This window comes from Trachypithecus francoisi, unplaced genomic scaffold (assembly GCF_009764315.1).
Source record: "Trachypithecus francoisi isolate TF-2019V2 unplaced genomic scaffold, Tfra_2.0 Lachesis_group10, whole genome shotgun sequence".
Classification (NCBI taxonomy): domain Eukaryota; kingdom Metazoa; phylum Chordata; class Mammalia; order Primates; family Cercopithecidae; genus Trachypithecus; species Trachypithecus francoisi.
In genome coordinates this window covers 33221940-33249415 of record NW_022681455.1, presented here as the reverse complement: position 1 = coordinate 33249415, position 27476 = coordinate 33221940, and the positions used below count along the sequence as shown (strand labels likewise).

Genomic DNA, 27476 nt, shown 5'->3' with positions numbered 1-27476 from the left:
GGCAGAGGGGCGGGAGGCGGAGCGGAGGCGGAGGGCGGAGGGAGTCGGCGCAAGATGGCGGCGGGAGGGGCCAGGCTGCTGCTCTGGCCGCCGAGTGAGGGGCGGGGGGGCCCGGGGGCGCGCGGCCCGGTAAGCGGGGACGCGCGAGGTTGGGGGGCGCCTTCCGGGTGGGAGAAGAGGCCGAGGTAGCGCCTGGGGCGGAGCGGGGGGGGCGGGGTCCGTTGTGGGCGGAGGTAGACAAGGGGCGGGGTCGAAAGGCCCGATAGTGGGCGGGGCACGGAGGCGGGCCTGGAAAGGGGCGGGGCTAGAGAGAAGCTGGGGTAAAGGGGGCGTGGACGACGAGAGAGCTTGGGGGTCATAGCATGGAGGGGAGATGGAGCGAGGGTTGGTTTTCAGTAGCGGAGCTGCCCTGCCCCCTCCCAAAAAGTGGGTGCAAAACACCAAAAAGGTAGATTTTGGAATGTCAGGCTCCCAGGTAAATGGGAAATAGGGTATAATTCCCAAGGAAGCCACTCCACCCCCTAAGAGCACCTTATTTCTCTAACCTCCAAGGAAAGGGCACAGGATTTGTCAGATACCTGTGTTTGCTGGCGGTGCCACTTGCTGTGTGACCTTGGATAATCTTGTAATCTTTCTGAGCCTCAGTTTCCTCATCTGTCAAATGGGGTTGAGAGGAATACCTACCTCCCTGTTGTGGGGAGTTACACAGATAATGAGTGTGAACATATTTTTGAGTTGTAATGGGCTGTGTCGTTATGAGATGTTATCGTTATTCTTTTCTCTTTTTCTTCCCAGAGACCCCCCCGGCCGCCCTCTTCCTTTCTTTGTTCCTGTGGCTGGGGGGGTATCCCCTCCCTCCACAACATGGAGCCATCTCCTCTGTCTCCCAGTGGGGCAGCACTTCCCCTACCACTGTCGCTGGCGCCACCCCCACTACCCCTGCCAGCAGCTGCGGTGGTACATGTGTCCTTCCCTGAGGTGACCAGTGCCCTCCTGGAGTCCCTCAATCAGCAGCGTCTGCAGGGCCAGCTCTGCGATGTGTCTATCCGAGTGCAGGGCCGTGAGTTCCGGGCTCATCGGGCTGTCCTGGCTGCCTCCTCCCCTTACTTCCATGATCAGGTCCTACTCAAGGGCATGACCTCCATCTCACTGCCCAGTGTCATGGACCCAGGCGCCTTTGAGACTGTTCTAGCCTCCGCTTACACTGGCCGCCTCAGCATGGCTGCTGCTGATATTGTCAACTTCCTCACAGTGGGGTCTGTGCTCCAAATGTGGCACATTGTGGACAAGTGCACTGAACTACTCCGAGAAGGCCGGGCCTCAGCTACCACCACCATCACTACTGCTGCAGCCACCTCTGTCACTGTCCCTGGTGCTGGGGTCCCATCCGGGAGTGGGGGCACTGTGGCCCCTGCTACCGTGGGCTCTGCACGCTCCCATGCCTCCAGCCGGGCCAGTGAGAATCAATCTCCTAGCAGCAGCAATTACTTCAGCCCCAGGGAGTCCACTGATTTCTCATCTTCCTCCCAAGAGGCATTTGCAGCTTCTGCAGTGGGCAGTGGGGAGCGTCGAGGAGGTGGCCCTGTGTTCCCAGCCCCTGTCGTTGGCAGTGGGGGGGCCACATCTGGAAAGCTGCTGCTGGAGGCAGATGAGCTGTGCGATGATGGTGGGGATGGGAGGGGGGCAGTGGTTCCTGGGGCTGGGCTCCGGAGACCCACCTACACACCCCCTAGCATCATGCCACAGAAACACTGGGTATACGTGAAGCGAGGTGGTAATTGCCCAGCACCAGCACCACTGGTTCCCCAAGACCCAGATCTGGAGGAGGAAGAGGAGGAGGAAGACCTGGTGTTGACCTGTGAGGATGATGAAGATGAAGAACTAGGGGGTAGCTCCAGGGTTCCAGTGGGGGGAGGGCCTGAGGCTACCCTCAGCATAAGTGATGTCCGTACCCTGAGTGAGCCCCCAGACAAGGGAGAGGAGCAGGTTAACTTCTGTGAGTCCTCCAATGACTTTGGCCCATATGAGGGTGGGGGTCCTGGGGCAGGTCTTGATGACTCAGGGGGGCCAACTCCCTCTTCCTATGCACCCTCCCACCCTCCTCGACCACTTCTTCCCTTGGACATGCAGGGCAACCAGATCTTGGTCTTCCCGTCGTCTTCATCCTCCTCCTCACAGGCGCCTGGCCAACCACCAGGGAACCAAGCAGAACACGGGGCAGTGACTGTGGGGGGCACGTCGGTGGGGAGCCTGGGTGTGCCGGGTAGCGTTGGTGGGGTCCCTGGAGGGACTGGCAGCGGGGACGGGAATAAGATCTTTTTGTGCCATTGTGGGAAGGCCTTCTCCCACAAGAGCATGCGGGACCGGCACGTGAACATGCACCTCAATCTGCGGCCGTTTGACTGTCCCGTGTGCAACAAAAAGTTCAAGATGAAGCACCATCTGACTGAGCACATGAAGACGCACACAGGTCTCAAGCCCTACGAGTGCGGAGTCTGCGCCAAGAAGTTCATGTGGCGAGACAGCTTCATGCGCCACCGAGGACACTGTGAGCGACGGCACCGCCTGGGTGGGGGCGGAGCTGGACCTGGGCCTGGGACGCCCACGGGGCCATCCTTACCTTCCAAGAGAGAGTCTCCCGGAACGGGCGGGGGCAGCGGCGACGAAGCGAGTGCGGCCACGCCCCCGTCCAGTAGACGTGTCTGGTCCCCACCCAGCGTCCACAAGGTGGAGATGGGCTTCAGTGGAGGTGGAGGAGCAAACTGAAGGGGCAGGCTACTGGGGTGGGGTAGCTTTCGGGAAAGGGAATAAGCACGATACAAGGGCGCTGTGACCCCCGGGTGATCTCCCACCACACTTACTGTCTTCCTTTATCTCTGTGGACTTGTATATATTCTGGAAGGGGAACCACAGTTCCACCATCGCCCGCCCATTCTACTACTCATCCCCTCCCTCCCAAGGTATTTCCGGAACTAAGCCCTTCCTTTCCCTCTGATGGGTACACTGAAGCCCCTGCTCCACAGAGTAGGGTGCACATGGAGGGTAGGAGAGGGGGCGTGTTGAGCATCTTGCAGTCACAGGGTCAGGGGTCAGGTGGTTGTAGTCTGTGCCTGAAGTCTGTGTTTGTGTTGTCGTGGAGACCAGGCCTTTGAGCCCCACCCTTGTCCTAGAACCTACCCCCTCTCAAGGATGCGCTCTTTATTTCTACTCTCTGTCCTCGCCACCCCCCCACTTCCCGTGGAAATTCCCAACTCGGTTCTCATGGAGGAGTGGGTGGAGACAAGGAGGGAGTAAGTCTTAGGAGTACAAGGTTTTTATTTTTTTTAACAGTGATTAAAATATTTATTGGTCATTTACTTGGCTTCCCGACACCCGTGTGTTTGGTGGGGACGCCGCACAGATGGGGGAAAGCAGGAGTAATGGTTTTCGGGCAAGTGGATGCTGGAGAGCACACACAGGAGTTGGGGAGCGGGGGGTGGGTGCCTGGGCTCAGGGAGGGCTCGAACTCGGGGCTGCTGTGTAGTCCAAGAGGGCGCGGTAAGACTGGGGTGTCCTGGTGAGACCTGGAGAGGATTTTCCCGGGTCTCTGCCTGGCCTGTGAGGAAACACCGGTCTCCCAGGCACCCTCACCTAACCAGAGCGGGGATTTCCACCGCCCCTCCCGTCGCCCTTTGGAAGAAAGTGAAAGTGAAAGGAGGAAGAGGAGGGTTGCTGGCTGAGGAGGTCGCAGAGCCATGAAGTCGCTGTCTCTGCTCCTCGCTGTGGCTTTGGGTGAGCGAACCCCGCGACTCATCGCCCAGGAACTAGAGGGAAGCGGGGGGAGGTGGCCCCACTGGAGCCGACGCCAGGGTGGGAGTGGGCAGGTCACCAGATATCCAAGCCGCCCCTCACTCGCGCCCCTATACGCCAGGCCTGGCGACCGCCGTCTCGGCAGGACCCGCGGTGATCGAGTGTTGGTTCGTGGAGGATACGAGCGGAAAGGGCCTGGCCAAGAGACCCGGTGCACTGTTGTTGCGCCAGGGACAGGGGGAACCGCCGCCCCGGCCGGACCTCGACCCTGAGCTCTACCTCAATGTGCACGGTGAGTCTTTAGGGACTCCCCGCCCCCCTACCTCTGTCGCCTCCACCGAAACCCCCTCCTCTTTAGATCCGGCAGTGACCTCGGGCCTCAGCTTCCCCCTATATAAAGTGAGTCTCACTATAGGGTAGTCTGTGCATTTGAAGTTCCCCGAACGCTGCCCTTCCAGCCCCTTTCCCGGCGGTGACTCTACATCTGCAACTTCCTTCTCTACACTCAGACCCCACGGGCTCCCTCCAGGCTGCCTTCAGGCGGTACCCCCGGGACGCCCCCGCACCACACTGTGAGATGAGCCGCTTCGTCCCTCTCCCCGCCTCTGCGAACTGGGCCAGCGGCCTGACCCCGGCGCGGAACTGCCCGCGGGCCCTGGATGGGGCTTGGCTGATGGTCAGCATGTCCAGCCCAGTCCTCAGCCTCTCCAGCCTCTTGCGACGACAGCCAGAGCCTCAGCAGGAGCCTGTTCTCATCACCATGGCAACAGGTAGCTGGGGAGGGGAGGTGGAGAAGGGTGGGTAGATTCTAAGGGTCCAGATCAGCCGGGGGTCTCGCTTTATGGACTTGAGCAAGACATTTCGCTAATCGGGGTTCAGTTTCCTTTTTTTGTTAAGAGAGGTGTTTGGCTAGAATGAATCAATCTCTACCGCTCCTTCTAGCCCTCACCCAGTTAAAAAAAAAAAATACTGCGGCTTCCGGGGGGTGGGGGGAGAGCCGGGGCGGTCAAGGGGGTTACTTTCTGATGTGTCGAAGGGCGGGGCTTTGAAGAGGTGGAGTTTCCGGACACCAGACCTGGAGAGACTTGTCAGGTGATGCGAGGTGGGAGGGGTTCAGAGGCAGGAGTGTGTTTTCTCTGCTCCTGCCATATCTGTATCTTGCTCGGCACCCTCAGCTTTGCGGTTCACTCTTTCAAAACCCAGCTCTCTAGCCCCACCTGCGCCCACACCCGGCGCTGCGGCAATCCGCAAAGCAAAGGCTTTTAGACTCTGGCGCGTTGACCTTCCCTGACAGCCGCGTGTGGGGATGTGCTGCCGCTCTGTGGCCCGCAAACAAGTGGGCTCGAGTGGGCGGATGGACGCTGCTGGAGATTGGGTGGTTCCTATTGCATTGCAGGGTGCGTTGCAGTTTGAGGCCCAGGGGTCGGAAGCTTTGCTGGGCTGGGACGTGGGAGGGACTGTGCAGATAATTCAAGAATGAGGAGAATCTGACCTGGATATCTGGGAGCTCTCCGTCCTGGCAGTGGAGGCGGGGTATTCCGGGGTAGAATACCTGTAGAGTTCTTAGCTTTTCTATCTGGATTTTATGTAAGCGACAAAGCCTGATGGACAGGCCAACCCTGCACCCTCCCTTCCCTCCACCCTCCTGAGAATTACCCACAGAACCAGGGAGACAGACTTGAAACCCACGCTGAAACCCTCACCTCTGCCTATACCTCCATTCTTAGTCTCAAGCCCCCACCCTGGCAGAAGCTGAGGAACACTGCTCTTGTGTAGACAGTAGCTCTCTCTGGTGGGGAGGAATATTTCCTAGGGCTACTGGCTCCACCGAGGTGATGATGAAAGTGGTCTTTGCTTTCTGAGTTTGTTTTTCCAACTGTAAAATGTGCATACTATTTCCCAGCTGCCTTTCCTGTTGTGACTATCAAGAGATGGCACTGTGTTAATTTATTCATTGACTTAATACTTATTAGCACCAAGAATGAGTTAGGACTCAGCAGTTCTCAGTCCACGCTGGAAATAAGAATCCTGTTGGAGGTTTCTAAAATATACTGAAACCTCATTCAATCCCATGCTTGGCTTGGTCAATTAAATCAGAATCTCTGGGGTGGCCCTGGGTACCCTTAAGGGTCACAAAGATGATCCGATGTAGATTCTGCTCTCCAGGAGGTTCTGGGCGGATTTGCCATGGATAATCCTAATGTGAAGTAGAAAGTGAAGGACGTGCAGATGGAGTCTTGGAAGTGCCCGAGTGGTAAGATTGTCTGAATCTCACAGACAACGGGGGTCAAAGCAAGGTGCTGTGCTATTTTTTATTTTTATTTTATTTATTTATTTATTTTTGAGATGGAGTTTTGCTCTTGTTGCCCAGGCTGGAGTGCAATGGCATGACCTCATGCTCACCGGAACCTCCGCCTCACTGGTTCAAGCGATTCTCCTGCCTCAGCCTCCTGAGTAGCTGGGATTACGGGTGCACACCACCACACCCAGCTAATTTTGTATTTTTAGTAGAGATGGGGTTTCTCCATGTTGGTAAGGCTGGTCTTGAACTCCCAACTTCAGGTGATCCTCCCGCTTTGCCTCCCAAAGTGCTGGGATTACAAGCGTGAGCCACTGTGCCCGGCCTGCTATCTATCTATCTATCTATCTATCTATCTATCTATCTATCTATCTGTGTTTGAGACAGAGTCTCCCTCTTATTGCCCAGGCTGGAGTGCAGTTGCAGTGGCATGATCTTGGCTCACTGCAACCTCCGTCTCCCAGGTTCAAGCAATTCTCGTGCCTTAGCCTCCCCAGTAGCTAGGATTACAGGTGCGTGCCACCACGCCCACCTAATTTTTGTATCTTTAGTAGAGACAGGGTTTCACCATGTTGGCCAGGCTGGTCTTGAACTCCTGACCTAAGGTGGTCTGCCTGCCTTGGCCTTCCAAAGTGCTGGGATTACAGGCGTGAGCCACCACGCCCAGTCTGCTGTGCTGTTTCTTTTCAAGCATTTTTGCTTGATTTGGGATTTAAGGAAATGAAAGCTGTTGTGCTGATGTATAATTAGAAATGAAATCTCTCCAGGGTCAAAGATCATTGATAATTTTGCTAATATACATTTATACTTGTCTTATCAAATATTTTAAAATGTTTGTTGACAAATATACTTATTTATTTATTTGAGACAGGGTCTCCCTCTGTTGCCCAGGCTGGGGTGCAGTGCAGGCTGGAGAGCAGTGGCATGACCTCAGCTTACTGCAACCTCCACTTCCATGGCTCAAGTGATCCTTGTGCCTCAGTTTCCTGAGTAGCTGGGACCACAGGCATGTACCACCATGCCCAGCTAATTTTTGTATTTTTATTTGTAGAGATGGGGTTTCATCAGGCTGCCCAGGCTGGTCTTGAACTCCTGGGCTCAATTGGTCTGCCTACCTTGGCCTCCCAAACTGCTGGGATTACAGGTGTGAGCTGCCTGGCCCCAAATATACTTTTTTTTTTTTTTTTGAGACAGAGTCTTGCTCTGTCTCCCAGGCTGGAGTGCGGTGGCCGGATCTCAGCTCACTGCAAGCTCCGCCTCCCGGGTTCACGCCATTCTCCTGCCTCAGCCTCCCGAGTAGCTGGGACTACAGGCGCTGCCACCTCGCCCGGCTCATTGTTTGTATTTTTAGTAGAGACGGGGTTTCACCGTGTTAGCCAGGATGGTCTTGATCTCCTGACCTCGTGATCCACCCATCTCAGCCTCCCAAAGTGCTGGGATTACAGGCTTGAGCCACCGCGCCCGGCCTTTTTTTTTTTTTTTTTTTTTTGAGACAGAGTCTCACCCTGTTGCCCAGGCTGAAGTGCAATGGCGTGATCTCTACTCATTGCAACCTCTGTCTCCTGAGTTCAAGTAATTCTTCTGTCTCGGCCTCCCGAGTAGCTGAGACTACAGGTGCCCACCAGCACGCCCAGCTAATTTTTGTATTTTTAGTGGAGACGGGGTTTTGTCACCATGCTGGTGACAGGCTGGTGTTAGCCAGGCTGGTCTCGAACTCCTGACCTCAGGTGATCCACCCACCTCAGCGTCCCAAACTGCTGGGATTACAGGCGTGAGCCACCATGCCAGGCCTATACTTTCTTAATATACTTTGTGTATATTAAGAAAGATACATTCTCACCATTCTTTTAAAATATTACTGAGCCAGGTGAGGTGACTCATGCCTGTACTTCCAGCACTTTGGGAGGTCTAGGTGGGAGGATCATTTGAACTCAGGGGTTTGAGACCAGCCTGGGCAACATAACCAGACCTTGTCTCTACTAAATATTAAAAAAATGCTGGGTTCAGTGGCTTACATCTGTAATCCCAGCACTTTGGGAGGCTGAGGTGGGCAGATCACCTGAGGTCGAAAGTTCAAGACCAGCCTGACCAACATGGAGAAACCCCGTCTCTACTAAAAATACAAAATTAGCTGGGCATGGTGGTGCATGCCTGTAATCCCAGCTACTCGGGAGGCTGAGGCAGGAGAATTGCTTGAACCCGGGAGGCGGAGGTTGCCGTGAGCCAAGATCATGCCACTGCACTCCAGCCTGGGCAACAAGAGTGAAACTCCGTCTCAAGAAAAAAAAAGGTTGGGTGTTGTCCCAGCTACTCTGGAGGCTGTGGTGGGAGGATTGCACCTTCGATGGGTGACAGAGTGAGACCCTGTCTCAAAAAAAAAAAAAAAAGTTAAACTGTAAAATCTTTAGGCTTTGTTTATTTTAATTTTTTTTCTTTTAAATAGAGATGGGGTCTTGCTATGTTGCCCAGGCTGGTCTCAAACTGCTGGGTTCAAGTGATCCTCCCACCTCAGCCTCCCAAGGTACTGGGATTACAGGTCTGAGCCACCCTGCCCAGCCAGGTTTTGTTTATTAATCCTGTGGATTTTTTTTTTTTTTTTTGCGATTGAGTTTTGCTCTTGTTGCCCAGGCTGGAGTGCAATGGCATGATGTCAGCTCACCACAATCTCCACCTCTCAGGTTCAAGTGATTCTCCTGCCTCAGCTTCCCAAGTAGCTGGGACTACAGGCATGCACCACCACGCCCGGCTAATTTTGTATTTTTAGTAGAGACGGGGTTTCTCCAGTCTGGTCTCAAACTCCCAACCTCAGGTGATCTGCCCGCCTCGGCCTCCCAAAGTGCTGGGATTATAGGCATAAGCCACTGCACCCAGCCTGTGGATCTTTTTTTTTTAGCAATTCAAAAGTATGTTTCTGGATTTTGACAAACTAAGTGAAACTGCATACTGTTTTTACTCTACTGAACAATTCCATGAAGCTGAGAACAGTTTAACTTTATAGGCCTCAGAAGCTAGGACTAAAAATAACATACAGATAATAACAAGAAGAAAAAGATTACTTCTACCCGAAGGACCTAGACATTTCTGGGAAGAAACAGCAGTGAAAGTGACCTTAAAGTACATGGAGTATTTAGATCACGGGTCTCCAATCTTTTGGCTTCCCTGAGCCACACTGGGAGAATAATTGTCTTGGACCACACATAAAATACATGAACACTAATGATTGCTGATAAGCTAAAAAATATTGTGAAAAAATCTCATAATGTTTTAAGAAAGTTTATGAATTTGTGTTGGGCTGCATTTCAAGCCATCCTTGGCCTCATGTGGCCCGTGGGCTAGAGGTTAGACAAGCTTGATAGATGTTTGGGAGAAAATGGGAAAGACATTGTAAACTGAAGGGACCTCATGACCAAAGCAAAGAGATGCCCAATGATGACCACTTCTACTAGGCACAAGGAAGGGGTTCTATGTGGCTGGTTTGTAGGGTGCAGGAGAAGTCTGGAAGGGTGGGTTAGGGGCTGAATGTTCAAATACCTTGAAAGCTGGCCTTTGTTCTGTAGGTGAGAGTGAACCATCAGAAGTTCTTTTGGAGGGCTGGTTGTTCTAAAAAGCCTGTTTTTTTGTTTTTTGTTTTTGTTTTTGTTTTTTTTTTTGAGACGGAGTCACGCTCTGTCACCCAGGATGGAGTGCAATGGCGCGATCTCAGTTCTCTGCAAGCTCCGCCTCCCGGGTTCACGCCATTCTCCTGCCTCAGCCTCCCGAGTAGCTGGGACTACAGGCGCCCGCCACCACGCCCGGCTAATTTTTTGTATTTTTTTTTTTTTTTTTTTTGAGACGGAGTCTTGCTCTGCCGCCCAGGCTGGAGTGCAGTGGCCGGCTCTCAGCTCACTGCAAGCTCCGCCTCCCGGGTTCACGCCATTCTCCTGTCTCAGCCTCCCGAGTAGCTGGGACTACAGGCGCCCGCCTCGTCGCCCGGCTAGTTTTTTGTATTTTTTAGTAGAAACGGGGTTTCACCATATTAGCCAGGATGGTCTCGATCTCCTGACCTCGTGATCCACCCGTCTCGGCCTCCCAAAGTGCTGGGATTACAGGCTTGAGCCACCGCGCCCGGCCAATTTTTTGTATTTTTTAGTAGAGATGGGGTTTCACCATGTTAGCCAGAATGGTCTCGATCTCCTAACTTCATGATCCGCCCACCTCGGCCTCCCAAAGTGCTAGGATTACAGGTGTAAGCCACCGTGCCCAGCCTAAAAAGCCTATTTTTATTATGTACATATTTATTTTTTGAGACAGAGTTTCACTCTTGTCGCCCACACTGAAGTGCAATGAGACAATCTTGGCTCACTGCAACCTCTGCCTCCTCGGTTCAAGCAATTCTCCTGCCTCAGCCCCCCAAGTAGTTGGGATTACAGACACCTGCAAGCACACCCAGCTAACTTGTTTTTTGTATTTTTAGTAGAGATGGGGTTTCACCATGTTGGTCAGGCTGCTCTCGAACTCCTAACCTCAGGTAATCCACCCGCCTCAGGCTCCCAAAATGCTGGGATTACAGGTGTGAGCCACCATGCCCAGAAAAAACTTGTTATTTTACTTGATTCTTTTAAAAGACAGACAAAGGTCAGATCTTGGACTAGTGGGGAAAATACCAGTTAAATGATTTTCCCAAGTTAACCAGCAAGTCCATGACAATGATGAAGGTAATGAAAACAGTAACAGCTAACATTTATCAAGTATTTTCTATATGCCAGGCCCTATTCTAAGCACTTTATATGCATAATCTCACTTATTCCTCTCAACAACCATAGGCGTAGGTTTTTTTTTTTTTTTTTTTTTTTTTTTTTTTTTGTTGAGACGGAGTCTCGCTCTGTCGCCCAGGCTGGAGTGCAGTGGCCGGATCTCAGCTCACTGCAAGCTCCGCCTCCCGGTTGACGCCATTCTCTCGCCTCAGCCTCCCGAGTAGCTGGGACTACAGGCGCCCGCCATCTCGCCCGGCTAATTTTTTGTATTTTTTTTTTAGTAGAGACGGGGTTTCACCGTGTTAGCCAGGATGGTCTCGATCTCCTGACCTCGTGATTCGCCCGTCTCGGCCTCCCAAAGTGCTGGGATTACAGGCTTGAGCCACCGCGCCCAGCCTTGCCGTAGGTTTTAATATTATCCCTATATTGCAGATGGAGAAATATGGGACACAAACCAGTTAAATAATTTGCCCAAGGACACACAGTGTGTAAGAAGCAGAGCTAGAGGCCAGGCGCGGTGGCTCACACCTGTAATCCCAGCACTTTGGGAAACTGAGGCAGGCTTATCACCTGAGGTCGGGAGTTTGAGACCAGCCTGGCCAACATGGTGAAACCCTGTCTCTACCAAAAACACAAAAATTAGCTGGGCATGGTGGCAGGTGCCTGTAATCCCAGCTACTCAGGAGGCTGAGGCAGGAGAATCACTTGAACCCGGGAGGCAGAGGTTGCAGTGAGCCAAGATCGCACCATTGCACTCCAGCCTGGGTGACAAGACCAAAACCCCATCTCAAAAAAAAAAAAGCAGGGCTAGAAATTGAACCCAGGCCATGTGGCTTCAGTCTGTGCCTTTATCGACTGACTTCCTAGGTATTTGGGATTTTTATTTTATTTATTTATTTATTTATTTATTTATTTATTTATTTATTGAGACAGAGTCTCATTCTGTTGCCCAGGCTGGAGTGTAGTGGCATGATTTTTCGCTTACTGCAACCTCTACCTACCAGGTTCAAGTGATTCTTCCATCTCAGCCTCCTGAGTAGCTGGGACTACAGGTTCCTGCCACCACACCTGGCTAATTTTTGTATTTTTAGTAGAGATGGGGTTTCGCCATGTTGGCCAGGCTGTTCTTGAACTCCTGACCTCAGGTAATCCACCCACCTCAGCCTCCCAACGTGTTGGGATGAGCCACTGCGCCCGGCCGTATTTGGGATTTTTTATTTTGAAATGGGGTTTCCCTCTTGTTGCCCAGGCTGGAGTGCAATGGCACAACCTCGGCTCACCGCAACCTCTACCTCCTGGGTTCAAGCAATTCTACAGCCTCAGCCTCCCAAGTAGCTGGGATTACAGGCATGTGCCACCACACCCGGCTAATTTTGTATTTTTAGTAGAGACGGGGTTTCACCATGTTGGTCAGGCTGGTCTCAAACTCCCAACCTCAGGTGATCCACCCGCCTCAGCTTCCCATCTGGTGTAACCAGCCACTTCGTCTGGCCCATATTTGGGATTTTTAAACAGGTAAATGATGGGATCAGACTTGTAGTCACCTTGTTTGGCTACAGTGTGAAGGAGAAGTTGAAGGAATAGGGAGATCAGATAGGAGGGCTGTTGTAATTGTCTAAATGTACATTGATGAGAACCTGAGTTGGAAACAGATATGAGATCTGTTAGGTCCTGGTGGGGAAAGCACATAGCACATAATTTTTGACAATTTGATTGTCTATCATTGGACTATAGGCAATTTGAGGGCAGGGACTGCCTGTCTTGTTCACCATTCTGTCTTCTACCAGGATACTTTGAACATCTTCAGTGCTCAATAGTTGCTGAATGAATAAGTGAATCTGAGTAACTCCAAGGGTTTGCTGTTAGTGTCTGGTGGGCTTGGTGATCATTCATCAAAGACAGGGAAGATGGGCATTGGAGCAGGGTGGGGAATGTTGCAGAGATGCTATTGACTTGGGGTATGCTAAGTTAGGTGTAACTATAGCAAACGTGTGTAGACTGTGTTCCAGACAGTGTTCTAAGCACCCTTGATATTTAGGTGTCTCTGTTATCTAAAATTGGGAACTGAATAGACTTGAGTAGCAAGAGGAATTAATGATTTAACCCTCACAACAACCTCATGAAGTAGGTACTATTATTATTATCAACTTTTAATTTTAGAGATTAGGAAGCTGAGCCATGGAGAAATGAAGTGGCCCAAGGCCATATAAATAAGCTGCAGAGGGGATTTGAACCAGGTCAGCCAGGCTCCAGGCACTTAGCCACTGCACTGTACTGCTTCAGTAGAGCATAGAGGTCTGTGCTCAGGTCTAGGCTATAGCTGGAACCTTCTAGAGTCAGTAAATATTCTGTACAGCACCACAGGACTGACAGTCATGGCTCAATCATTGTCTTCACCCATAATCAAGAAAGGCCTGGTTCCTCAAGGGTGGTGCTTGGAGATAGAGTGGTTCAGGTTGTGTCAGAAGTGACCTCGGATTCTGCAGTCCCGAGCTTGAGTGTGCTATGTGTTCAGAGTAGGCTTCAAAGGCCATATACCCTTATTGCCCTTACTCACCACCCCTAGACCTCTCTGCTCACCCTCAGCCACACTAGGTGCCACTCAGTCGCAGAGCAAAAGGAGTTTGCAGGGAGGACTAGGAAATGGTGAGTATCAGAAAACTGAGGGGTGGGTAAACTGCAGTTTAGTCCTCCCCAATAACTGCATTTCTCTATTTTTTTCTCCTTCTTTTTCTCCCTCATGCCCCTCCCAACCCCTCATCCCCCTGTCTTCCTTAGTGGTACTGACTGTCCTCACCGGTACCCCTTCCCCTCGAGTGAGACTGGGACAAGATGCTCTGCTGGACTTGAGCTTTGCCTACATGCCCCCTACCTCTGAGGCCGCCTCATCTCTGGCTCCGGGTCCCCCTCCCTTTGGGCTAGAGTGGCGACGCCAGCACCTGGGTAAGGGACATCTGCTCCTGGCTGCAACTCCTGGGCTGAATGGCCAGATGCCAGCAGCCCAAGAAGGGGCCGTGGCATTTGCTGCTTGGGATGATGATGAGCCATGGGGCCCATGGACCGGAAATGGGACCTTCTGGCTGCCTAGAGTTCAACCCTTTCAGGAGGGCACCTATTTGGCCACCATACACCTGCCATACCTGCAAGGACAGGTCACCCTGGAGCTTGCTGTATACAGTGAGTTGGGGGACAGAGGTCTCCAGGGGTAGAGGGTGGGCACTGGATTGTGGGGACTGTGATAGGGGGAGGGATGATGGAGAAGAGGGTGCCTGGGTAAGTACGTAGAGATAGAAACGGATTCCTGGGAGTCAGAGTGGTAATGGGAGGCTAGAAGGTTCCTGGGAATTTGAGGGGCTTTGGCATGGGTATTTCTGTGATGCACCAATGGAGAGACAGTGGGTTCCCCATTTCAGGAGAAGAAACCCGACCTTCTTTAGTTCTAAGGAAGCCAGAAGGCAAACTGAGGGTCTCTTAGGGAGGACAGTATGGACTGATTTCCCTATGCTCATTTCGTCCTCTTTCCCCAGAACCCCCCAAAGTGTCCCTGATGCCAGCAACCCTTGCATGGGCCGCCCCAGGGGAGGCACCCCCGGAGTTGCTCTGCCTTGTGTCCCACTTCTACCCTCCTGGGGGCCTGGAGGTGGAGTGGGAACTCCGGGGTGGCCCAGGGGGCCGCTCTCAGAAGGCCGAGGGGCAGAGGTGGCTCTCGGCCCTACGCCACCATTCCGATGGCTCTGTCAGCCTCTCTGGGCACTTGCAGCCGCCTCCAGTCACCACTGAACAGCATGGGGCACGCTATGCCTGTCGAATTCACCATCCCAGCCTGCCTGCCTCGGGGCGCAGCGCTGAGGTCACCCTGGAGGTAGCAGGTAAGAGCTGGGAGCTCCGCGGAGCCTGAGCTAGCACCCGGAAAGACAGGAGCTCACTCTCATCCCTTCTGCCTGCCAGGTCTCTCAGGACCCTCCCTCGAGGACAGCATAGGCCTTTTCCTGTCTGCCTTTCTTCTGCTCGGGCTCTTCAAGGCGCTGGGCTGGGCTGGTGAGTGTGAGCCCCACCCTGACCATGACCTGAGGCTGGTGGACTTTTTCCCCCTCTACTCCCAGAAGCCTGATACCCATCCCTCTGCCCTCCACCTCTACCACTCCGGCATCCCATCCCTTCTCAATCTTTTTCCGCAGCTGTCTACCTGTCCACCTGCAAGGATTCAAAGAAGGTACATTGCTCCACCACTTTATCTTTCCCTTGTCACTTTATATCCTCATCCTACCTCAAAACCCATGGAGGGAGGCTGCTGGTGTGGTAGGCAGAACCTAGGCTTGGAATTCACACTGATCTGGGTTAAAACCTGGCACTATATCCTAACTGTAGAATTCTTTGTGCATGCTACTTAATCTATATCTGTTTCCTTGATTGTAGGGATTTTAAAAAGTTACTTAGGCAGTGCTGTCCAGTAGAAAGATAATGCAAGCCACATATGTAAATTTAAATAATCTAGTAGTCACATTAAAAAAATAAGCAGAAACAGATAAAATTAACTTAATAATATACCTTATTTAATCTAATAATTCTGGTCCCTTATCTGAAATGCTTGGGACTAGAAGTGTTTTTGGATGTTGGATTTTTTTCAGGCTTTGGAATATTTGCATATATAATATCTTTGGAATCACACCCAAACCTAAACACAGAAATCATTTATGTTTCCAATACACATTATACACATGGCCTGAAGACTTTGTTTTCTTTTCTTTTCTTTTTTTTTTTTTTTTTGAGACAGAGTCTCTATCGCCCAGGCTGGGGTGCAGTGGTGTGATCTCGGTTCATTGCAACCTCCACCTCCCGGGTTCAAGCAATTATCCTGCCTCACCCTCCCGAGTAGTTGAGATTACAGGCACCCACCATCATGCCTGGCTAGTTTTTGTATTTTTAGTAGAGACCAGGTTTCGCCATGTTGGTCAGGCTGGTCTCGAACTCCTGACTCAGGTGATCTGCCCACGGCCTTGGCCTCCCAAAGCGTTGGGATTACAGGTGTGAACCACTGCACCCAGCCACAATATTTTAAATAATATATGTGATCCATCACATGAAGGCAGCTGTGGGATTTTCCACTTGTGGCATCATGTTGGCACTAAAAAAATTTCAGGTTTTAGAACATTTCAGATTTTAGATTTTTGGACCGGCGATACTCAACCTGTACATCCAAAATATTATTGCAACATGTAAACAATATAAGAAATTACAGGCTGTGCATGGTGGCTCACGCCCGTAATCCCTGCACTTTCAGAGGTCGAGGTGGGAAGATCACCTGAGGTCAGGAGTTCGAGACCAGCCTGGCCAACATGATGAAACCCCGTCTCTACTAAAAATACAAAAAATTAGCCAGACGTGGTGACGGGCCCCTGTAATCCCAGCTACTCGGGAGACTGGGGCAGGAGAATCGCTTGAACCTGGGAGGTGGAGGTTGCAGTGAGCCGAGATCACACCATTGCACTCCAGCCTGGGAGACAAAAGCAAAACTTTGTCTCAAAAAAAGAAAAGAAAAAGAAATTACAATCTCGGCCAGGAGAGTTGGCTTACGCCTGTAATCCCAGCACTTCGGAAGGCTGAGGTGGGCGGATCACCTGAGGTCAGGAGTTCAACACCAGCCTGGCCAACATGGTGACACCCCGTCTCTACTAAAAATACAGAAAAATTAGCCGGGCATGGTGGTGTGCACCTGTAATCTCAGCTACTCAGGAGGCTGAGGCAGGAGAATTGCTTGAACCCGGGAGGTGGAGGTTGCAGTAAGCCGAGATCACACCACTGCACTCCAGCCTGGGCAACAGAGGTAGGCTCTGTCTCAAAAAACAAAACAAAACAAAACAAAACAAAAATTAGCTGGGCACGGTGGCACACACCTATAGTCCCAGCTACTTGCAGAGCTGTGGCAGAAGGATCGCTTGAATCTGGGAGGTCGAGGCTGCAATGAGCCAAGGTTGTGCCACTGTACTCCAGCTGGGTGACAAAGTGAGACCCTGTCTCAAAAAAAAAAAAAAGAAAAAGAAATTACAATCTCGGCCAGGAGAGTTGGCTTACGCCTGTAATCCCAGCACTTCGGAAGGCTGAGGTGGGCGGATCACCTGAGGTCAGGAGTTCAACACCAGCCTGGCCAACATGGTGACACCCCGTCTCTACTAAAAATACAGAAAAATTAGCCGGGCATGGTGGTGTGCACCTGTAATCTCAGCTACTCAGGAGGCTGAGGCAGGAGAATTGCTTGAACCGGGAGGTGGAGGTTGCAGTAAGCCGAGATCACACCACTGCACTCCAGCCTGGGCAACAGAGGTAGGCTCTGTCTCAAAAAACAAAACAAAACAAAACAAAAATTAGCTGGGCACGGTGGCACACACCTATAGTCCCAGCTACTTGCAGAGCTGTGGCAGAAGGATCGCTTGAATCTGGGAGGTCGAGGCTGCAATGAGCCAAGGTTGTGCCACTGTACTCCAGCCTGGGTGACAAAGTGAGACCCTGTCTCAAAAAAAAAAAAAAGAAAAGAAAAGAAATTGCAGCCCTTTTTCCACCCTAAGTATTCGAAAGCAGGTGTTTATTTTAAACAGCACATCTCAGTTTGGACTAGCCACATGGTCAAATGCTCAATAGCCAAATGTGGGTGGTGGCTGCCATATTGGACAGCAGAGCCTGAGAGGACTGTTAGGAGGATTAAGGAAGACAGTGTATCTCCTTTAGAAGATGCAGGAGATAGAGCACTCAGCAGTGTCTGGAGGGCAGAAAATGTTAGCCTCATCCTTCTCCCATCATCTGTGCCCATGATAGTTTATATGTCTCTGGACTGACCATGTACACCTCAACTGCCTTCTAATATTCTGAATTCCTCACCACCTTCCTCTCTTCCAGAAAGCAGAGTGAGGGCACTCACCTCCATCCTGTGGAAGCCACCATCATCTCTGGCCCAAGCGTCTGTAGTAGCTCCCCAAAATAATACCCCATCATCTGTTCCTACTCCCTCCAATCTCTCTCCACTGAGTGGCTGGAATGCTTTTTTTTTTTCACTTATACAGGGAGAATTTTTTTTTTTTTTTTAAGACAGTCTTACTCTCTTGCCCAGGCTGCAGTGCAGTGGCGTGATCTTGGCTCACTGCAACCTCCGCCTCCTGGGTTCAAGCAATTCTCTGGTTTCAGCCTCTGGAGTAGCTGGGATTATAGGCACATGCCACCACACCAGCAAATTTGTGTATTTTTAGTAGAGACAGGGTTTCACCATTGGCCAGGCTGGTCTTGAATTCCTGACCTCAGGTGATCCGCCCTCCTCGGCCTCCCAAAGTGCTGGGATTACAGGCGTGAGCCACCACACCAGGCCCAAGAAATGTTTTTTTAAAAAACACACAGCTTATGGCATTCACCTTCTTGGAGCTCTAGGACAGTGGTTCTCAAAATTTTTTCTCTCAAGGCCTCTTAAAAATCATCAAGGACCCCAAAAAGCTTTTGGGTATGTGGGTTATAGCTATCAATATTTATGGTACTAGAACTTAAAACAGAAAAACTTAAAACACGCGAATACATAGGCACACATTCCATTCACTGTGGGAACCATGGTGTCAATACATATCATGTAGCTTCTGAAAAACTCCACTGTACACTCTTATAGAATGAAGACGGCAAAAAACTTTTTTTGTTTCGTTTTTTGAGACAAGAGTCTCGCTCTGTCGCCCAGGCTGAAGTGCAGTGGCGAGATCTCGGCTCACTGCAAGCTCCGCCTCCTGGGTTCATGCCATTCTGGTGCCGCAGCCTCCCGAGTAGCTGGGACTACAGGCGCCCTCCACCATGCCTGGCTAAAATTTTGTATTTTTTAGTAGAGACAGGGTTTCACCGTGTTAGCCAGGATGGTCTCGATTTCCTGACCTCGTGATCCACCCGCCTTGGCCTCCCTGTGTTGGGATTAGTGGCGTTAGCCACCGCGCCTGGTCGCAAATAACATCTTAATTTTGTTATAAAAAATAGTCTTAATCTCACATACCTCCTGACATAGTCTCAGCGACCTGTAGGGCCGAGGTTACACTTGGAGAACCCGTGCTCTAGGGCCAAACCCATTCTTCTTGCCCTGGCCCATGTGTGCCCCCTACCGCCCCCGCTGCAGCCACTGCCTAATTCTCCAGCCCTAGATGGTGCTCGCCAGCCCTCCTCTCAATGCTCATCACACACAGAGCTATTCCTTTCCTCCAATGAACCAACCGCCTCCCGCCCACCTCCAGTTCCCAGCCCTCTCCTGGTCCACCCTCGGCCTCCCTGGGTCGCAGACGAGGTCGGCCTCGTCATTCCCCGCAGACTGCCGCGCGTCCCTCTTGTGCGGTTCACCACAGTTGTATTTTAAGTGATCATGTGAGTCGTCGTTAAATGCCTGTCTCCCCGCGGATCATGGACTCCTCGAGGACAAGGACCGGCCTGTCTGTCCACTGCTGTAACCCCGCGCCGGCATAGGGACGTAAGCCCCATTGGAGGGCGCTCTTCAAATAGCTGCTGGATATTGACGAAGGAAGCGGCGGCGCAGCTCAGGGATCTCCTAGTCAGGACTGTTGGCCAGACCGACTGGGTAACGGGTCTGATGGCGTGGGAATAAAGTTGTATTCCCGTGCTTCCAAACGGGCCTCTCATTCCAACCCCTTTCCAAGCACAGTGAATATTCCAATCACCTCTGGTCCCTTCCAGTGACCCTGAACCCCTCAGAGAACGCCCCGTCGACACCGTTCGGGGTCGGGCGCCACTACTGGCGCATAAGATGCGCTCAAGCGGAGGGCACTCCAACCGCGAGGCGACGCCGAGCCGACAGGGATCCAGGCCTCGGCGCCGGAAGCCCCAGAGAGCCGAATCTGGAACCGGATGTGGCTGCTTCCTGCCCCGCCCCCTGCCGAGGGGGCGGGAACCGAGGGCTCTTCGGAAAACCCGGCTGGGATTTCGGTCAGCTGGGTTCGTGGGTTGTGGTGGGGAGCGCAATCCCGTGGGGATGGAGTGACCCGCTCTCTCTCCTCCTGAAATGGTTCCCGCGGGAGTTTTAGCCGTGTTATTGTTGGGGAAGGGAATGTCAAATTCTGCTCCTGCCTTCCCCCAGGGGCTGGAGACTGGAATCTAGACTGGAATCTTTATTCCAGTTCAGTGCGGAGCGACGTGGTCTCCAGAATCCCCGAGTGTAGAGGCGGAGGACAGTGGAGCTGGGGACTCGGGCGCCTGGGTCCTGGTCCCTGAGCGTCCGGCGCTCCCCTAGTCCGCGGCCCTGGCTCCTGTCCTCATTTCCTTCCCCTTTTGGCTCCTGCTCTCGGAGCGGGCGGACGCGGGGGGGAGCGGAAAGGGCGGAAGGGCCCGGGAGCCTAGCGGGGGGGGTTCAAGGGGGTACGGAAAAGCCGGGGAGGGGACTTGGTTCGGGGCCGGAGACCGACGGCAACAGCGGTCCAGGACCCACGCTGCCCCCACCCCTCCCGAGCAGGTCAGAGCCTGAGCACCCTGCGCGTCCCCGTACTCGTGACCCCCTCCTCCCCCAACTGCACCAAGGGCCACCGTATTTCACCCTTCTGTTGCCCCCCTCCCCCAGCCTTCCTGCAGAATTCCCTTCCGGTCTTCTTGACACCCACCCACGTCCCTTCCCTGCCCGGCTCCCCCGCGCCCGCCTGACTCTCCACCCCCACCCCACCCCGTCTCTCCCCAGGCGCCCCCATGGCCCGACCCCGCTGATTCCTTCACTCGGCCATGCTCCCGCGGCCCCTGCGGCTGCTTTTGGACACGAGCCCCCCAGGGGGAGTCGTACTGAGCAGCTTCCGAAGCCGGGACCCCGATGAGGGTGGGGGCCCAGGTGGCCTGGTCATGGGCGGGGGGCAGGAGGAAGAGGAGGAGGAAGAAGAAGAGGTGAGACGCGGGTGGTGGGAGGTAGGGGGCGGATGTATTTCTGAAGTCTCCACTTTTCTCTTGTCTCTGGGGTCCCTACATCTCCTCCTCCTTGCCTCAGTTATTCTCGCACCTCCCTGGGTGTCGGCCCGTTTCTCTGCTGCGGGGAGTCCGGGCGTCTGTGTGGTTCTCTGTCAGTGTGACTCAGGACCTGCCCGCAAGAACCTGCCTGGAACTTCTGGCTGGCTGTCCCTGCGGGTCTCTGGCCCTCTGCCTCTGCCTGCCTGAGTGTGCCTACTTCTCTGAGCAGTCGTGTCTTGTCCCCTGTCTCCCTCGTTGTTTTTGTTTGGCGGGGAGGGGTTTGTTTCCACAGTAACCAGCTCCTCTGACTCTGGGATTGGGGAGGGAGCCCTCAGATTTCGTGACCCCTCCTTCCCTCCCTCCCCTTTACGCCCCCCCCCCCCCATCCTGGGACCTGGGAAGCCACGGTTCTGGGACCTGGAGGAATGATCCTAGGGTGGGTAGAGAGTGGTTACCTGTTTTCATTAGGGATTAATGGTGGTGGCCAGGAGCAGGATTTCAGGCCCCAGGAGGGGCCAGATTTTGGATTTGGGGCCCCGAGGCCCTGAACTCCTAGGTCCATATCCTAAGTGAGGGCAGGTTGACTGGCAGGGCTGGTTTTTCGGGATCGGTCGGGGGAGGGACTGGGGCCACGTGACTCTCTGAGTCTACCGCCCCCCAGCCCCCATCATGCCACTTCCCCTTTTCCTTCCTGGACTGGGATTGGAGCTGCTACCTTCAGGGATCCCTTAGGGCTGAGATAGTGGAGGCACTACCCGGGGGACCAGGGTGAAAGGGGGCCTGAGAAGGACTAAAGCTCTGGGCTGGTCTAGTCCTTGACCAGGAGGGGTGGGGCATGCGGCAGTGCCTGAACCGAGGTTTCAGCTACTTCTAGTCTCTGCCTCTGGCTTGCTGTCTCTCGCTTCCCTCTCCTGCTCTTTGTACCCTGCTTCTCTGTTGTGTGTGGGTTCAGCTCTGGGAGGAAAGGGCTTTGGGGGTCTCCAGGATCAGGATTCCTGTACTCCATCCACACCTCCACTGCAGCCCCTTCGACTCCAGCGGGGCCCTGAGGCGACTGGGGTGGGGCTGTCTGGGCCCCAGTGGGGGAGACCTGGGGTCACCAGCTCCCCCCATCCTTCCTCGCACTCGCTGGTACTATGCCCTGCCACCACAGGTGAGGGGTATAGAGGGAGAAGCAGGGCCTGGGGTGAAGGCTGAGGGCAGTGGGGGGTGGTGTGGAACTGTCTGACTTCCCCTTCCTTGCTCCTGCAGGCTCCTGTGTCCGTCTGGGATGAGGAGGAGGATGGTGCCGTGTTTACTGTCACAAGCCGCCAATATCGACCTCTTGATCCCTTGGTGAGATCATGACTTTAGCTTCTCACCTCTGACTCTTCATTTCCCTCCCTCTGGCTGACTTTCTGGCCAGAGTGCTAGGTTAGAGTTCTGGAGTCCTGGACTCCGCTGTATGACATAGGCCAAGACTTTTGCCCTCTCTGAATATCAGAAAAATGAGGCTGGAACATCTCCTGGGTCTGGGATTGTCCTCAGAAATCTAGGGGCAGAGTGGGAGAAAGGGTTGGTGATCATCTCTTTGTGTCCTCCAGGTCCCTATGCCTCCCCCGCGTTCCTCCCGACGGCTCCGAGCTGGCACTCTGGAGGCCCTGGTCAGACACCTACTGGATACCCGGACATCAGGGACTGATGGAACTTTCATGTCAGCCTTCCTGGCCACCCACCGGGCCTTCACCTCGACGCCTGCCTTGCTAGGGCTTATGGCTGACAGGTCAGAGTCATAAGGGACCCAGGGTCGTGGAGTGTCTGTCCAGATTTCCTAAAGTTCCAACATCCCACCAAAATAGGTAAGATCACTGGGGGTTTGGGAAAAATGGACAGATAGATCCTCTTTTTCCCCTCAGGCTGGAAGCCCTTGAATCTTATCCTACCGGTGAACTAGAGAGGACAACAGAGTGAGTGACCCCTGGTTCTTAATCTCACAGTCTACTCTGCCCAGGCTGCAGCTTTACCTCTCACTCTTGGCTGATTCCCTTCTCCCAGGGTAGCCATCTCTGTGCTGTCAACCTGGCTGGCCTCTCACCCTGAGGATTTTGGCTCTGAGGCCAAGGGTCAGCTTGACCGGCTTGAGAGCTTCTTACTTCAGACAGGGTATGCAGCAGGGAAGGGTGTTGGGGGGGGCAGCGCTGACCTCATCCGCAACCTCCGGTCCCGGGTGGACCCTCAGGCCCCCGACCTTCCTAAGCCCCTGGCCCTCCCCGGCGATCCCCCTGCTGACCCCACGGATGTCCTGGTGTTCCTCGCTGACCACTTGGCCGAACAGCTGACCCTGCTAGATGCGGTGAGACCCTGACCTCTGGCCCGTATGCCCCCTGACCCCTTACTAACTTCTCCTTGACTCCAGATCCTTTCCTTGCTTCCACCCTTTCCTGATCCAGCTCCTAGCCTCCTTCACCTACCATTTTGACTTTCCCTTTTTCCCTTTGGTTGTTACCCTTCAAACCCCGTGCCCCTCTGGTTCCTTGGCCACCTAAGATCCTCAGATCCCTAATATTGGAAGGCTGACCTCACTTGACTATGAACTTTAACCTCTTACCTCTACCCTGCAGGAGCTATTTCTCAATTTGATCCCCTCTCAGTGCCTGGGAGGCCTGTGGGGTCACAGAGACCGGCCAGGACATTCTCACCTCTGCCCATCTGTCCGAGCTACTGTCACACAGTTCAACAAGGTGGCAGGGGCAGTGGTTAGTTCTGTCCTGGGGGCTACCTCCACCGGAGAGGGACCTGGGGAGGTGACCATACGGCCACTCCGTCCCCCGCAGAGGGCCCGCCTCCTGGAGAAGTGGATCCGCGTGGCGGAGGTGAGAGAGAAGAGTGCCCCACGGTGGGTGGCTATGGCACGGAGAGGGCTCCCATAGCCTTAGCTCTCTTTGACCCCCACAGGAGTGCCGGCTGCTCCGAAACTTCTCTTCAGTTTATGCTGTGGTGTCAGCCCTGCAGTCCAGCCCCATCCACAGGCTTCGGGCAGCCTGGGGGGAAGCAACCAGGTGGGGAGGCTGAGGCATTGGACTGGGGTGGGGGTTCCTCAGAAGGCAGGGAAGAGGGGGTGACAGAGCCAGGCCTGTCCTCAGGGCCACTTTTCTCCCTCCCCCAGGGACAGCCTCAGAGTCTTTTCTAGCCTCTGCCAGATTTTCTCCGAGGAGGATAATTATTCCCAGAGTCGGGAGCTGCTCGTGCAGGTGAGAGCCTGGTTTGCGGCATTCCCCCCTCTCCCTGCTCCCTACTGCTCCACCATGTCTCTTTATTTTGTCACCACCAGGAGGTAAAGTTGCAGTCTCCTCTGGAGCCACACTCCAAGAAGGCCCCGAGGTCTGGCTCCCGGGGTGGGGTGAGTGACTAGCTGGGTGGTGGGCTTGGGGGTTGTGATTATGAAGGGGTGAGGAGTATGTTTTGGGGGAGCAGCCTGAAGGATGGGTAAGGGAGGCACAGAGGGGTGAGGGGTAAGGAGAATGAAATCTGTTCTCTGAGGCAATGGGGAGGGCAAGTGCAGAGGGACGGAGGGCCCTCACATCAATGGCAGGCACATCTGACCCTGACCCCTGACCTCAGGGTATAGTCCCATACCTTGGCACCTTCCTGAAGGACCTTGTGATGCTGGATGCAGCCTCCAAGGATGAGTTGGAGGTCAGTGGTGTGTGTGTGTGTGTCATGATGATGATGTAACAAGTGGGCTGCAGGGTCCAACAGATCCCCCCCTTGCAAGGGGCTATAAGGCACAAATAGCTGAGTGTGGGATAAAGCCAGATCTGTTTCTGTGTCAGGTTGCCTCAGTGGTCTGTAAATGAGAAACTAGAAATAGCATCTACATAGATCTGTTATTGTAAGGGTTAAATGAATTCGTATTTGTCAAGTGCTTAGAACGTGCCCGAAACATAAGCACATCTAGGTTTTGTGATGGGCTCCTGCTCTATTGCTAGAGTTTGTTAAATAAACAAATACTGAGACCTTGGGCAAGTTCCTTATCCTCTCTGGATGAGGAATCCTATCCAATTGGATACTATCCAGTCTTCTCATTTGCAAAGCAGACTCATTATCTACCTGAGGTATTAAATTTAAAGGGTCAAGTGCGGTGCTTAGGCCATGATAGATTGAGGGGGAAGGCAGGGAGGGATAGAAGAGTCAGAGAGGCTAGAGGGAAGTGATTGTGAGTTGGATGTGGCTGTGTGTGTTTAAGAGAGGGGATATTCTCTCTCTGTGGCCTGGAAAGTAGTGTTAGAACTTTCACCCCATCCCCATTTTCCTCGCAGAATGGATACATCAATTTTGACAAGCGGAGGAAGGTGAGTGGAGTGCCTGGGCTGGATGCTGGACTTCCCAATCCATGTTCCCGGAAGGGGAGGGGGGAAAGTCAGGTGTCCCTGAGTTTTGGCTCCTGCAGTTTGAGGGCTTCTTCCCAGGAGTTTGCAGTCCTTTCTGAGTTGCGACGGCTCCAGAATGAATGTCGTGGCTATAACCTCCAACCTGACCATGATATCCAGAGGTGGCTACAGGGGCTCCGGCCACTGACAGAGGCTCAGAGGTGACTGGCGGGTGAGGTTGGGACTCTAGGGCTCTGGCCAGGTGTAGGGGATTGGTGTCATGTCCTGAGCTCTGTCTTTTGCCCCCTAACCCAGCCATCGTGTATCCTGTGAGGTGGAGCCACCTGGTTCCAGTGACCCTCCTGCCCCACGGGTGCTTCGGCCAACATTGGTCATCTCGCAGTGGACAGAGTGAGAGATTCACTGGCTGGGGGGGTGGTTACTTGGAACTTCCACTTTTCTTCTGATCCTCCCAATCTCCTGCCACTGTAGGGTTCTGGGCTCTGTTGGGGTCCCTACCCCACTTGTGTCCTGCGACCGGCCCAGTATGGCGGGAGATGAGGTGCCTACAACTCCTGCTCCTCTGCTGACTCGGCTGGCCCAGGTGAGCTCTGCTCCTGACTCTGACCTTGACACTGACCCTCACTCTGTAAATATTTCTTCCTTAACCTCCCTGCCTTCATGCCAGTCCCATGTTGTTTATTCCTAGCACATGAAGTGGCCATCTGTCTCATCACTAGACTCTGCCCTGGAAAGCAGTCCATCCCTGCACAGTCCAGCTGACCCCAGCCATCTCTCCCCACCAGCCTCCTCCCCTAGGCCTTCTCGAGGTCACCGCCGCTCAGCCTCCTGTGGCTCCCCGCTGAGTGGGGGTGCAGAAGGGGCCTCCGGGGGGACTGGATATGGGGAAGGGGGATCTGGGCCAGGGGCCTCTGATTGCCGAATCATCCGAGTCCAGATGGAGCTGGGGGAAGATGGCAGCGTCTATAAGAGCATTTTGGTGAGGGAGCCTTGGGATGGAGTTGGGGTGAAGGATGGTATCTTGTTGGGACTATAAATGTCTGAGGTTTGGGCAACCAAATGGAATTGAATGTAGTTTTAATTTTGACTTTTGGTTTTGGCAGTTGTTTTATTTATTTTTAATTTTATCTTGTAAACTCTGGTCTTCAATACAAGCTGAAATTTGTTTTATTTTGATGGCTATTTTGCATTAGTTGCTACACCTTAAACTTTTGGTGGCCATATTAAAATTTCAGAATCAACAGCAGTTTCCCCAAAGGCAAGCAGCTCTGTTTCACTGGGCACCATGTGGGCTGGCTTATGGGGTATAGGAAGCCACCGTATTGGGTTTCCCTGTTCCTTTTAAAGCCTTGGACACAAGTAACCTTTTGTGGTTGGGTTCAGTGGCTAAGGGTAGAAAGATGGGAATTCATGGCTGATTGATTGCTCTTTTGGTCTCCTGTCCTGCCAGGTGACAAGCCAGGACAAGGCTCCAAGTGTCATCAGTCGTGTCCTTAAGAAAAACAATCGTGACTCTGCAGTGGTTTCAGAGTATGAGCTGGTACAGCTGCTGCCAGGGGAGCGAGGTCAGAGGCCACGAGGGAAAGGCAGACTCGGGAGGAGAGTGGAGTGCTTCCACATCTGGGCGGCTGTGGGGGGAATGACTGTGTTTGTGCTTGACATCCACCCCCTGAACCTTCAGAGCTGACTATCCCAGCCTCGGCTAACGTATTCTACGCCATGGATGGAGCTTCACACGATTTCCTCCTGCGGCAGCGGCGAAGGTCCTCTGCTGCTACACCTGGCGTCACCAGTGGCCCGTCTGCCTCAGGAACTCCTCCGAGTGAGGGAGGAGGGGGCTCCTTTCCCAGGATCAAGGCCACAGGGAGGAAGATTGCACGGGCACTGTTCTGAGGAGGAAGCCGCGTTGGCTTACAGAAGTCATGGTGTGCATACCAGATGTGGGTGGCCATCCTGAATGGTGGCAGTTGTATCACATTGAGACAGAAATTCAGAAAGGTAGCCAGCCATCCTGGGGCAGTGAAGTACCACTGGTTTACCAGACAGCTGAGAAATCCAGCCCTGTAGGAACTGGTGTCTTGTAACCAAGTTGGATACCTGTGTGTAGCTTCCTACCTGTGCAGCACACAGGTAGTGCTGGAAAAAACGCATCAGTTTCTGATTCTTGGCCATATCCTAATATGCAAAGGGCTAGGCAAAGGCCTCAAGGCTCTGAGCCCCAGGGCAGAGGGAAATGGCAAAAAGTAGGTCCTCGCAGGAGTTCTTCTTCCCACTCTGGGGGGTTTCTATCACTGTGACAACACTAAGATAATAAACCAAAACACTACCTGAATTCTA

General features: G+C 53.2%; 4 protein-coding genes across 8 annotated transcripts; 3 read left to right on the top strand and 1 right to left on the bottom strand.

Moving 5' to 3' along the window:
- The first annotated feature begins 2 nt into the window (after positions 1 to 2).
- On the top strand, positions 3 to 3734 carry ZBTB22 (zinc finger and BTB domain containing 22). 2 transcript variants are annotated; one of them, XR_004438650.1, is made up of 3 exons: positions 3 to 129; positions 796 to 3290; positions 3621 to 3734. XR_004438650.1 is itself a non-coding variant. In XM_033216773.1 (2 exons), exons 1-2 carry the CDS (start codon positions 55 to 57, stop codon positions 2764 to 2766), a joined length of 2046 nt encoding a protein of 681 aa, XP_033072664.1. In that variant the 5' UTR covers positions 3 to 54; the 3' UTR covers positions 2767 to 3356. The 2 variants fall into 2 exon arrangements, 1 of the variants encoding a protein (XP_033072664.1); XM_033216773.1 differs by lacking the exon at positions 3621 to 3734 and having other exon boundaries at positions 796 to 3356.
- TAPBP (TAP binding protein) lies at positions 3621 to 19455 on the top strand. Of its 3 annotated transcripts, XM_033216780.1 has the most exons (8): positions 3621 to 3771; positions 3911 to 4081; positions 4299 to 4559; positions 13600 to 13998; positions 14349 to 14690; positions 14770 to 14859; positions 15000 to 15034; positions 17713 to 19455. In XM_033216780.1, the coding sequence occupies exons 1-8, from the start codon at positions 3735 to 3737 to the stop codon at positions 17722 to 17724; spliced, it is 1347 nt and encodes a 448-aa protein (XP_033072671.1). In that variant the 5' UTR covers positions 3621 to 3734; the 3' UTR covers positions 17725 to 19455. The 3 variants fall into 3 exon arrangements, with proteins under 3 accessions (XP_033072671.1, XP_033072668.1, XP_033072670.1); XM_033216777.1 differs by lacking the exon at positions 15000 to 15034; XM_033216779.1 differs by lacking the exon at positions 17713 to 19455 and having other exon boundaries at positions 15000 to 15346.
- LOC117088523 lies at positions 18898 to 20555 on the bottom strand. Its single transcript, XM_033219814.1, has 3 exons — positions 20548 to 20555; positions 20030 to 20177; positions 18898 to 19938 (listed from the first exon to the last, which is right to left on the bottom strand). The coding sequence occupies exons 1-3, from the start codon at positions 20553 to 20555 to the stop codon at positions 19183 to 19185; spliced, it is 912 nt and encodes a 303-aa protein (XP_033075705.1). The 3' UTR covers positions 18898 to 19182.
- Positions 19762 to 27476, top strand: RGL2 (ral guanine nucleotide dissociation stimulator like 2). 2 transcript variants are annotated; one of them, XM_033216766.1, is made up of 18 exons: positions 19937 to 20293; positions 20513 to 20709; positions 22021 to 22104; positions 22353 to 22531; positions 22665 to 22715; positions 22804 to 23101; positions 23370 to 23621; positions 23704 to 23807; positions 23915 to 23999; positions 24080 to 24148; positions 24370 to 24444; positions 25068 to 25100; positions 25218 to 25339; positions 25434 to 25529; positions 25611 to 25722; positions 25828 to 26118; positions 26590 to 26704; positions 26821 to 27476. In XM_033216766.1, the coding sequence occupies exons 2-18, from the start codon at positions 20554 to 20556 to the stop codon at positions 27030 to 27032; spliced, it is 2334 nt and encodes a 777-aa protein (XP_033072657.1). In that variant the 5' UTR covers positions 19937 to 20293; positions 20513 to 20553; the 3' UTR covers positions 27033 to 27476. The 2 variants fall into 2 exon arrangements, with proteins under 2 accessions (XP_033072658.1, XP_033072657.1); XM_033216767.1 differs by lacking the exon at positions 20513 to 20709 and having other exon boundaries at positions 19762 to 20293.